Consider the following 12,794-nt stretch of genomic DNA (forward strand, 5'->3'; position numbering starts at 1 on the left):
ATTAAATGGACAGTATTCTCAATGGAGAAGGGTAGTTAGTGGGGTTCCCCAGGGGTCTGTGCTGGGACCGCTGCTTTTAAACATATTTATAAATGACCTAGAGATGGGAGTAACTAGTGAGGTAATTCAATTTGCTGATGACACAAAGTTTTTCAAAGTCGTTAAATCGCGGGAGGATTGTGAAAAATTACAAGAGGACCTTACGAGACTGGGAGACTTGGCGTCTAAATGGCAGATGACGTTTAATGTGAGCAGGTGCAAAGTGATGCATGTGGGAAAGAGGAACCCAAATTATAGCTCCGTCATGCAAGGTTCCACGTTAGGAGTCACGGACCAAGAAAGGGATCTAGGTGTCGTCGTTGATGATACGTTGAAACCTTCTGCTCAGTGTGCTGCTGCAGCTAAGAAAGCAAATAGGATGCTAGGTATTATTAGGAAAGGAATGGAAAACAAAAATGAGGATGTTATAATGCCTTTGTATCGCTCCATGGTGCGACCGCACCTCAAATATTGTGTTCAATTCTGGTCGCCGCATCTCAAAAAAGAGATAGTGGAATTAGAAAAGGTGCAGAGAAGGGGGATGAAAATGATAAAGGGGATGGGACGACTTCTCTATGAGGAAAGGCTAAAGCGGCTAGGGCTCTTCAGCTTGGAGAAAAGGCGGCTGAGGGGAGATATGATAGAGGTCTATAAAATAATGAGTGGAGTTGTAGATGTGAAGCATCTGTTTATGCTTTCCAAAAATACTAGGACTAGGGGGCATGCAATAAAGGTACAATGTAGTAAATTTAAAACGAATCGGAGAAAATGTTTCTTCTCTCAATGTGTAATTAAACTATGGAATTCGTTGCCAGAGAATGTGGTAAAGGTGGTTAGGTTAGCGGAGTTTAAAAAAGGTTTGGACGGCTTCCTAAAGGAAAAGTCCATAGACCGTTATTGAATGGACTTGGGGAAAATCCACTATTTCTGGGATAAGCAGCATAAAATGTTTTGTACTTTTTTGGGATTTTGCCAGGTATATTGTGACCTGGATTGGCCACTGTTGGAAACAGGATGCTGGGCTTGATGGACCTTTGGTCTTTCCCAGTATGGCAATACTTATGCACTTTGTCATAATTCAGCACCACAATGTAGGAAGAATCCACAGATTCATAGGAATCGGACCAGAGCGGTGATATGAATGCTTCTGTTATGGCCTCTTAATTGGACCGAGGCCACCAGCTCATTAACATGGGCCACATTCCTTAGCATGTGAACCAGTGGCCTAGAGGTAAAAGCTGGAAACATCCCAGGGAATGTGGATTCACCTCATCTCTCAATCTGAGCATGCAAACTCAATGATAGCTGTGATATTGGCAGGAAGGAAAATAGGTCATGTCTTAAGCTTAATTAAAATCCATTAGGCTGAATTAATTTTGCATAGAGAAGGTAAGTGATTCATTTCTGACCAAAAGTAAAAACATTGCTTGGGAGCTCTGAGTCAGACAGTGTAGTGTACAGTGGGAATAAGATCCACCGATATTTAGTTAAGAGAGGAATTTAAGGTTACAAGTGGTTATTCAGCTTAAAAAGAATTCCTGAGATAAACACCCGCTTGTGGTCCATTGTTGCAAATATTAAATATAACATTAGCTGCTGACCTTCTAGCAGTCCCAGTGCTGATTATTAGCAAGAGCGATTAGCTAGTCCCTACCTAAAAAGAGTAATGAGCCTTGCAAACATTCATGGGCTGTACCCAAGCCAGCAGGAAAGCATTCAGGACTGTTCTTGGCAACCAGCATTAGTTGTTAGTTAAGAGCCATAACAGCTATTACCATCGCCAAATAAGGTATTAGACTATGGAGGAGAAATCAGTGGATGCCATCAAAGAGGTGGCAATAAATGGCAGAGGAGGATACAGAAAAGACATAACAAACAAAGACAAAAAGAGGTGGGACAAAGCATAAGCAGAAACTCATGAAAAAGACCTTCCAGAAAAATGCTGGAAAGAAGCAATTTATCAATTTATACATTACCAGTGGGCACGATATAGCACTAACTGCACAGTTTTCTGCAGTGCTTGTGAAGGCTAATTCTATAACTGGGCATCTGCATTTCTGTGCCACTGGCATGAATAAGTGTACAGAATACCAGTACTTTTATGGTTAAGTGTACGCTTATGCACGGAAGTGGCCGTACAATGACCAAGTAGTATTCTGTAAGGGCACACATACCCCCGGATTTTATATATGGCACTGAAAAATTGGTAGCAGACAGTGAGGTGAGCCACAGATGGAACAATGAGGCGGAGCCAATCAGAGGAGGAAGCAAAATTTATTCAGAGACCCAACCATGGCCTGTGTTTCGGCAAAAGTCTGCATCAAGTGTCAAAAATAGTACATCACAGTTGTACGGTGCTTCCTGCTTAATGTCATCAGTGACTATACCGGAAGTCCTTCAGGTGCTGTCCTTCTGTCTAGTCATCACCAGCAGTGGAAGCGATTCACATTTGCGGCTTGCCACCAGCGCCAGAGTCCTCTCTCTACGGAGGTCCGCCCTCTCTGACGTAACGTAGACCCCTTTGGACCTCTCTGTATCTCCTTCTGATAGTGCCTTTGAGATCAAAATAGTGTAACGGCGAACATAGCTTGCTTAGGACAGTTAGGGAGCCCAGGGGGAGAAAGTCTTGGCTTAGCTGGCATTTAAAGGAAAAGAGTGTGTATGTCCCTTTAAAAGTTCTAAGGCAAACCTGCTAGTTGTACACAGAGTGAGGCTTGGTAGAGTTAAGGTCTCAGGCAGCCTAACCACATGACCAAGGAATTAGCCAGTTGAGTGGCCAAGAGGATAAGGGGGAGGGGACATGTTAGTTCCCCTGGGAGCATATAAACCTCCCTGAGAGGAGTCAGCTCAGCAGGGAGAAGCTCTACAGCCTGAGAGCAACTGCCAAAGGAAAAGTGGAAAAGGCAGAAGTTGGTTGACCTGGATAGATTATGCCAGAGAAGCTCTGTAAGAAAGACTGTGTTTCCAGAACCACGGTGGTTTGGAACTGATATAAATGGAGAGGAACAAGGTACTGTTCTCTACAAACTTAAAAGCGGCAAGGATGGGAGATGCTGACAGTAGGTTTTGACTATTTTTTTAGTATGACAGCTGGAGGTGGAAGATAGGAACCTGAAAAACTGTGGACTTCTTCCAGGGAGAAGAGGCTCTTAAAGGCTGAGCTTAGGCCATGAAAGAAGAGTCAGTCTTGGGTTTTGGACATTGACCTAGAAACCCCCATTAAGGGTCAGCTGCTTGTGAGAAGGGTTGATTGCTGAAGTAACCTAATTTGCATATTTCCTAGTTCCAGCCAGAGAAGGAGCTGAGGCCTTGATGCTCAAAAGTAAACGCTGGCGCAAAAGGCCATTAGCCCCATACTAGCACCCTCATTTACCTGCACAGAATGTTGGGGTCTACCATGTCAAACAACGAGCATGCCAGGCCTTAATGCAGATAGCATGCAAATGTAGTCAAGCTCCTTTAAATGAGGCCATTTTGTATTCCTCCCCAATGCTCAGAAAAAAAGCACCCTAAAACATAGTAACATAGTAGATGACGGCAGAAAAAGACCACGGTCCATCCAGTCTGCCCAAGAAATGTGCCACTTTTTTGTGTATACCTTACCTTGATTTGTACCTGTCTTTTTCAGGGCACAGACCGTACAAGTCTGCCCAGCACTATCCCCGCCTCCCACCATCGGCTCTAGCACAGACCGTATAAGTCTGCCCAGCACTATCCCCGCCTCCCAACCACCAGCCACGCCTTCCACTACCGGCTCTGTTATCCAATCTCAGCTAAGCTCCTGAGGATCCATTTTATCTGAACAGGATTCCTTTATGTTTATCCCACGCATGTTTGAATTCCGTTACCGTTTTCATCTCCACCACCTCCCGCGGGAGGGCATTCCAAGCATCCACCACTCTCTCTGTGAAAAAATACTTCCTGACATTTTTCTTGAGTCTGCCTCACTTCAATCTCATTTCATGTCAGCTCTTTCTACCGCCTTCGTATCTCCGGAAAAGGTTCGTTTGCGGATTAATATCTTTCAAATATTTGAACGTCTGTATAATATCACCCCTGTTTCTCCTTTCCTCCAGGGTATACATGTTCAGGTCAGCAAGTCTCTCCTCATACGTCTTGTAACGCAAATCCTATACCATTCTTGTAGCTTTTCTTTGCACCGCTTCGATTCTTTTTACATAACTGCCTTACTGCTGCAAAAAATAACGCCAGGTCGGAGCAGGCGTTATGGTATCGAAAGAGAGCATTATCTTCATGCTTCTCTTATGATTCATTCTGTAAAATCTGCCGGTTTTGATTGCTTTTGGAAGCAGAAGGAAGCCTGTGCAAGCCCTTAAGCGCTGCTTGTGAGAAACAGCAGACCCCACACATTGGCGTCTCTTTCTTGCGTCTAAATTTAAAGTGGCCACGCAAACCACAAAAAAATTAAAATGCCAGTGAAAGCACACATTGGCATCTGTTTACTGCATCTAAATAAAAGCATCAACCTGAAAAAAATTAAAAACGTTTATACTTAGGCCGCAGAAAACAGGCGCCAATGTGTATTTTATGTTTGGGTTTTACCAGGCGCAGGCGCACAGAAGCCAAACTTAATGTGGAACTGTTCTGCGCATGTGCCAAGCATAATCCTCCCACGCCAAAGCAAATCCTCTGCCAATCTTCCTAATGCTCAATGCTATGAGCGCACCTATATTTGCATCTCATTAGTGTTGAGCATTAGGGCGTTGTTTTTCTGTGCTGTTCTGGTGGTATTTGTATGATGCTGTTTGGAATAGCACTGAAGTTTTGAGCATTGGGACCTAAGTTCTTTACATACCCTACTTCCTGCTGGGAAACCTGTTCTTTGTTGTAACAAGCTGGAAAAATAAAGTTAAACCACTTATAAAGGGGAGAAGGAAGAAGTGCTTGTGACTTTGGAGATATTATACCAGTATAAAAGATTAAGGAGTGCTTTTATTAAGCCGCCTAGGTGCGTACGTGTGTCCTACGCATGTCAATTTGGAGTTACTGCCCGGCTTGAGCGGTAATTTCATTTTTTACAGCATCTGCTACACGCGCTGGAAAATAATTTTTATTTTCCTGCGCATGGCAGAAACCGGGCGGTAATCATCATTCTACGCGCGTATAGATGATTACCGCATGAGACCTTACCGCTAAGTCAATGGGTGGCGGTAAGCTCTCAGACCCAAAATGGACGTGTGCCAATTTTAATTTTGTCGCACGTCCATTTTTGGCAAAAAAAGGCCTTTTTTACAGGCCCGCTGAAAAATAGATCTGCACACGTCCAAAGTACGCACCTACACTAGCGCAGCCCATTTTCCCCCACACACCTTAGTAAAAGGACCCCTAACTCATTTACAAGGGACTGAGAGAGGTGACTTCTGATACTTTTGATCCTGCTGGAGTCTTCAAAGTACCAAGGGGAGCAGTTTATTCCTTCTCAGACTCTAGCCAGAACCTCCATAGCTGACAATGGATAAAAGGTAAGCTTTAACGTTCTAATATAACAAAACAGTGGGTAAAAAACCAGGAGTTCCAGAGTAAAGATGAACCAAACTTTATTAATCAGTATATTGAGTGAATATACTGATTAATAAAGTTTGGTTCATCTTTACTCTGGAACTCCTGGTTTTTTTACCCACTGTTTTGTTATATTGTGACTATCCGTGGGATTTCGTTGAGTTCTCCACGTTTGTGGATTCTCTACAAGATTTAACGTTCAACACCTTTTTTTTTTCAAATCCTTGTTTTCCTCTCACCTTCTTTACAATCAGATGTTGAAGTGGAGGGGAATTTTCAATATGGCATCTAAGTCGGACTTTGGACATTTACTAAACGTCCCAAATCCAAATAGAAAGCATGACCAATTTTGAAACCGCAAAATGTCTTTTTGTTTTGTTGTTGTTGAAAATACCATTTATAACAAGGTTTTGTGCTCTGTGGGTTTATTTTGTCAGGACATTAAAAAAAAAAGTACAAGTGAAAAACTTAGAAAACCAAGCCATTAGGATATAGGAGGGGGCCTGCATTTTTAGCAGACTGGCCCCACAGACATCCCAGGAGAGCACTGGGGGCACTGCTGCAGACTTCATAGAAATGCTCCCAGGTACACATCTCACCGTTGCTCCCTTATCTTTATTTATTTATTTAAGCATTTATATTCCACCTACAACTAAGCTGAGCCCTGCAAAACCCACTACCCCCAACTGTACATCACTACAATAGCCCTTATGGGTGAAGGGGGTCACCTATATGTGAGTACAGTGGGTTTCTGGTGAGTTTTGGAGGGCTCACAGTTTCCACGACAAGCGTAACAGGTAGGGGGAAGTATGGGCCTGGGTCCACCTGTCTACAGTACACTGCACCCACCATTACACTACCCCAGGGACCTGAATGCTGCTCTAATGGACCTGGCTATAACATCTGAGGCTGTCGAAGAGGCTGGTGAGTACTATTTTTAGTCACATTTTTGGGGGGTGGAAGGGGTCAGACCAAAATGTTGAAGTTTTCACCCTAGACATTTTTGTTTTGTTCCAAGTGTTAGGCACGCCCTAATCCCGCCTTCAAAATACCCCACCACGCCCCCTTGTGGTTTGGATGCACTGTAGATGAAATACATAAATAGATATGTGCAAATCAGGTTTCGAAAATACCGATTTGGATGTTTTGAGAAGAAATCTGTCCAAATGGTGCTTTATGACCCTTTTTGGACATTTTTCTCTTTTGAAAGCGAGCCCCATAATAGTGTCCTTACTTAAACTTACTTATGCCACTGGAAACCTGGTATAACTTTCTGCACCTAAATGTAGGCGCATTACCCCAAACTCTATAACAACATGCGCAAATTTGAGTAAGACCCCAACCCACATTCCTCCCACGGCCGTGCTCCCTTTTCAGCTACACACATTGGAATTTACATGCACCTCTTTTTAGAATACACCTAAAAAGAACATACAAATTCCAATTATTCCCAACTAGGGTGATAATAGGTCATTATCGGCCAATTATCAAGACTAATCGTCTCATCACTCAATTAAACTATGAGCTTATGCCCAATTTAACGTGTGCTACCGGCAGCGCGTTATATAAGAATATGGGGGCATGAACTTTTATGTGTGAGGTAATTTTATCAGAGGCCTTTTACATGGGTATACTGCCAGATAGACATTGATAAGCCCTTTATAAAATTACTTTCTTAGTTTCTGAGCAGGTAGAGATGCGATCTAGGACTTCCTGATTCTTAGGCCTTTTCCTGAGCTCTAAATGTTATACTGCACCTTCCGCTTGAGGAAAATGTCTGATTGGCTGTTTTCTCCTTAGTGATAGATAAGGAGCTGGTGGCTGGTGGCCTTCCTTTAAGGGTGATAACACTTTTTATTACTAATATCTAGGGGTTCTTCATGTCCATTTTCAAAAAAATAAAAAAGAGATAAGGTACAATCTCCACCTTCCTCTCTACCCCTGAGAAGGCACAATTAGGGAAGGAGAGATAATAGGTGAATTAACACCTGGAATGTAGTTAGAGGGAGATGCACTAAAGACTCGTTAAAGCCCTTCCCTTACCGATTCCCTTAGCAAATCGGTAAGGAACGGGCATGCATCAAGGAAAAGGAATGCAAATGAGCTGCTCATTGTAGCTCACTTGCATTCCCTATTCCATCGGTAACCAGTCGGCCAGTTGAGCATGTGTAGAGCAGCCAAGCGTTATGCTGGCTGCTCTGCGCATGCCAAATACACCCAAAAAGCGCCTATTATGCAATTATTATTATGCAAATAATAATACTAGATTATACTCTTCGGTTAAGCTGGAGTGAAGAGAGGTTTAACAAAGTAAAGTTTATCTGAAGGTGGTGACAGAATAATAATAAAACTGCAGCCTTGAGCCGTTATTATAGGATGGACGAAACAGGACTTCCGTTTGGAAAAAGAATTATGCAAATAATTTGCATGAAAAAGAAGTGTACAAACAGAGGAGAGCGCAACATGGAAACATGCACATACATTTGCACTAGCCAGTAGCATTGTCGCAGTTGAGGATGCCCCCCCCCCACAATAATAAAAACGGCCTTTTTGGACGTCCTTCACTCAGCTGAGAGACCTGGAAGTCTCTGAGCCAATCACAACGGGGTGAGCTGAGCTAAACGTGCTGTGATTGGCTCAGAGACTTCCAAGTCTCTCAGCTGAGTGAAGGACGTCCAAAAAGGCCGTTTTTATTATTGTGTGGGGGGCGTCCAAAAAGGACGTCTTTTTGGATGGACGTCCTCAACTGCACTCTCTTGCTGATCGAGCTGCATCGGAGCCTTCCTGCAGCAGGCCGTGGAGGGGGTGAGCGGGCGGCACAGGTTTTTATTGAATAAAAAGGACATCCAAAAAGAAACGTCTTTGGAGGGGGGGGGGGGGGGGTTCAGGTGAAGGACGTCCAAAAAGGACGTCCCTGACGACATTGTTTTTCTTCCCTTTGCCCCAACGAGAGGTGTAGACCTCCTGCGAGAGGTGTAGACCTCCTGTTAGGTGTTCCACGGTAAGGGGATCGGAAAATGGTAGTGCATCTCATTATAATAGCCTTTGGATCATCTGCATTCCATTTTCGTTAGCTGTTACCGTGATCGGAAAATGGCTCGGAGAAGCCTTTAGTACATGCCACGGTTTACTACTTGCTCCTTAATGGCTAGTTAAGTTTAGTGCACCTGGCCCTTAGTGCTGTGCTATCTTTTTACAAAAGGAAATAAATTATCAATCAGCACCTATGTTTTACTTCTTATTGGTTGGCAAATCAGCCCCAGTCCAGGAGGATTTCAGGTAAAATATTTTCTGTGACAGTGCATATTTAAGAAGAAAGAGCTAAAGCCGCTTGACCAGGCAGGTGCTATTTTAATAATCGGTAAATTTCTTTCGAGTCAGTGCTGCAGTGAAGTTTTCCCTACGGTACAAACCCTTAGCAGCAGCTTGCTATTTTAAGCACGTTGAAGTAAGACTCTCCGGGGCAGATCGCCGCCTCCGGATGGCAGCCTATGTTTGTGCTTGCTAGGAAGTAAATCAATCTCTGCTAACAGTTTCGCCATCACAATGATTTAGGATCGCGCACTGTCCCGCAAAGGCAATTAGATCTGCTTCCACAATCAGTGCAAGGGCTGCATTTGGCACGAGACGGCTCTGCTGACTTCAATATTCCAAAATGTGAAAATCATAGTATGGAAGTGAATGACTTTCCATTCATACTTTCCATTTTTTTTTTAAATCTCCATAGATGTCCTGTCCCCCCACCCCTTTCTTAAATATCAAATCTAAGCCGCCCCCTTACGTTCATACTAAATGTCTATTCTCTTATATATTTCCACCATTCATGATGTATTGTAAGCCACATTGAGCCTGCAAAGAGGTGGGAAAATGTGGGATACAAATGCAATCAATAAAAAAAATAAAATAAAAATTACAGCAGCTCGGACAGTTCCACCTGCAGGCTTTTCTGTACATATCAGATCAATCTTTACTACACAATTCCATCTTTTTCTTAACATTAAACGAGTCTTACCTGGGACGCACGCTGCGCTGTTTAGACTTGTTGGTTCGCTTCGGTCTTGTGTTTTCCTAATGTCCAGCCGGTTTCATTTGTTCTCCTTCAAGCTGCTCATAACAAAGGATTCGGACACGTAATCGTAATGATTGCTGGAGGACACGGACTTCCCCCAGGAGGCGCACTGCGCGTTGGTGTTCCTTTTCCTGAACGAGGAGGTGAACCTGTAAAAAGTCCGGTGCCTGTTCTTCAGGTATTCTCTGTAGTTCTTGGTGAGCAGCGTGTAAAGGAAAGGGTTGATGCAGCTGTTGCTGTAGGTCAGGCAGGTCACCAGGTAGTTGATACACTTTTGGGTCTGAGGTGACATCCGGATGGACCTGTCGTAGAGTCTGACCAGCTGCCAGATCCAGAAGGGCAAGAAGCACGCCCAGAACACCAGCACGATGCTGAAAATCATGATCAAGACCTTCTGCTTGGGGGACCTCTTGCTTTCCTTTTTGTTAACTGGGTTCCTTTGAGATTCCAGGTAAGTCCTTGCCAGCCTGGTGTACAGGTAACCTATGACCACCCCGGGCGCCATGATGCTGGTGCTGAAGAGGATGGTGAGATAGATCTTGTAGGCATCCCTGTTCCAGGTGGGAGCACACATCCTCTTCGCCTCCTTTCCTTTCCCCTCGGTTAAGTTCACCATGACCATCATAGGCAGGGTTAACAGCAGAGAGATGGCCCACACTGCCCCGGCCGTGGCTTTCCTGTAGCCTTTCGACCTTCTGACGGTGTCTAGTGGCTTGGTGACGGCCATGTAGCGCTCGGTGCACATGACTGTCAGAGTAAAGATGCTGGCATGCATGGTGAGCAGGTCAAGGCTGAGCAAAATCCTGCAGCCGATGTCTCCGAAGTACCAGTCCTTCACAAAATAGGTGTAGACTATGAAGGGGATGGTGGAGAGGTAAAGCAAGTCTGCCATGGCCAGGTTGATGATGGAAATGTACATGGAAGCCGCATACCTCATGGAGTGGCACATCACCACCAAGGTGTACACGTTCCCTGCCACCCCGGCCAGGTACATTAAGGACAGAATGGTGCCGAAAGCAGACGTGATGACCAGCTCGTCCACGCCGTTGGAGTTGCCCCGAGTGTCGGACGTGGAAAAGTTAGCCGGGAGAGAGTGGTTGGGCTCCATCACGGTTCACTGGCAGCAGAAGTCTTCTGGACCGGTGCTGTCAATGGACATGGTCCTGTCTGCGACTCCTTTGGCAGAGAAATCCTGGAGAACTTGTGTTGTTGCTTTCCAGGTCCTGACGTCATCCCTCGCCGTCCACTTTATGGAGCTGTTTTCACTCGCATGCAGAGAGAGGCAACGTGCAGGAAGATAAGGGCATCGAAGGGAAAGCGGAAATCGCAGCAGGTATGTAGAAAGCAGCCTGAATCGACGGAAAAGCAAGTTAAATGGAAAAGGCAAAATAGTTCTGCACTGCAGGATAGGAATACTAAAACGAGAAGTCGTAGTAGTAGGTCTGGCTCGCGAAGCTCAAAGTCAGTCCCATTCACAAACTGGAGCCAGCTCTCAGCCTCCCAGCGCACGATCCCTCGAGCTGCAGCAGCACCGCCCCCACCCCCGATTCCCTCGGTGCCTGCTGCTTCTACACTCTGCAAACTTCCAGAGCACCCCTGGGAGCAGATGTGGGTGGCATGCACATCTGCAAGAGGGAGACGTCACATTATTCATCAACGCAATAAATAAATAAACGGGGGCCTTGACTGACGCAAATCTTCACACACAGACTTCTCTGGGATGCTGGATCATTCTCTCTGTCTCTTTTCCTCTTTCAAAGCGAACGGGGCTGTCGAGGAGAAAGCTAATCGTTGCTTTCTGCAAAACTGTAATGTTACAAGTTGCCTCAGCAGGGCCAACTTCAGACCCCCCTCCTTCCCTTTGTAGCTTCTCTAGGACTCTTTCAGCTTCTATCGGTCATCGTCTTGGCCAGCCAAAAAGTACAGTGGTGTTTCAGGTAGGGTGTGTTTGGGGATTCTTTTTTTTTTTTATTTTTTTTATTTTTATTGTGTTTCCTACTGTATGGACCTAACATAGATACCTACACTCTGCAGCACAGCAAAACCAAAGCTCGAAATGGACACGATATAACCTTTCCTCTCCTCAACCCCCATTGTACCTGACACACAATGTACCTTATTCGACCACAATATCACCTTGTATTTGTTTCTCTACTGGACTAGGCAAATGCCTTTACAGTACGATGTAAGCCACATTGAGCCTGCAAATAGGTGGGAAAATGTGGGATACAAATGCAACAAATAAATAAATATTTATTTATTTTCATACTTGTATCCCGCCTTAATTGAAACATACATAAAATGTTATAAACAAGCAACAAGATAAATCACAGAAACAGAAGGTGGTTGCTGTAGGTGGAAGCAGGACTGGATTAATGATTAATAAAGCTTATTATACTGCCTTTTTCTGACAGGTCTAAGCAGTTTACAATCCCAGATAAAAACCTGAAAACAGAAAATAACTCCATATAAAAATATGGCAAGAAACAACAAGAAACCCATCCATAACAGAGATATATCAGGATCCCTTCCAAAAACTGTAGTCCTAAGAAACTAAGGGACCCTTTTACTTTGCCGTGTGCCAATCTGGTACTGCTGCCAGGCTACCGTAGGAGCCCAGTGGTAGTTCCCATCCCCCAGCGTGTGCCATTTCTGATGCTACAAAATTATTTTCTAGTCAGTAATCAGTGTCCAGTTATTGCTGGGTTACCTTGTGAGCAGTGGCATACCGAGGGCGGTCTGCCCCGGGTGCACGCTGCTGGAGGGGTACAGAGAGCAGCCGCGCGCCTGTCGGCTCTGCTGGTTCCGTGCTCCCTCTGCCCCGGAACAGGTTACTTCCTGTTCCGGGGCAGAGGGAGGAGGAAGCCAGCGGAGCCGACAGCTGTGCTGCTTCTCCCAGCAGCTAAGAATGCACCTGGGGGGGGGGGGGGGTGCGCAGCGGTGATTCACCCCGGGTGGCAGTCAACCTAGGATCGTCACTGCTTGTGAGCCCTTATTGCCATCTGGGTGATGGTAAGTGTTCCCCCTGAATGGCCACATGGCAAGTGGTTCATCGCCATTTCTTTTTGAAAAAAAAAAAAAGACAAGCCTTTTACCCACTGCGGTAAAAGGGGTCCTCAGCATGCGTCAAAAACACACACTGATGCTAGTGCAGTCCCCCTTTTAC

General features: G+C 44.9%; 1 protein-coding gene across 1 annotated transcript in view; it reads right to left on the reverse strand.

Moving 5' to 3' along the window:
* Positions 1–10,757, reverse strand: part of LOC115473291 (urotensin-2 receptor-like) — a 47,388-nt gene extending 36,631 nt beyond the window's left edge. The window contains exon 1 of the mRNA XM_030208127.1: positions 9,572–10,757. Within this exon, the coding sequence (XP_030063987.1) occupies positions 9,645–10,736 (1,092 nt within the window). The 5' untranslated portion in view covers positions 10,737–10,757 and the 3' untranslated portion in view covers positions 9,572–9,644. The remainder of the gene's footprint in view (positions 1–9,571) is intronic.
* Between the last annotated feature and the right edge of the window lie 2,037 nt (positions 10,758–12,794).

The sequence above is a fragment of the Microcaecilia unicolor genome, chromosome 6 (genome assembly GCF_901765095.1).
Source record: "Microcaecilia unicolor chromosome 6, aMicUni1.1, whole genome shotgun sequence".
Taxonomy (NCBI): Eukaryota; Metazoa; Chordata; class Amphibia; order Gymnophiona; family Siphonopidae; genus Microcaecilia; species Microcaecilia unicolor.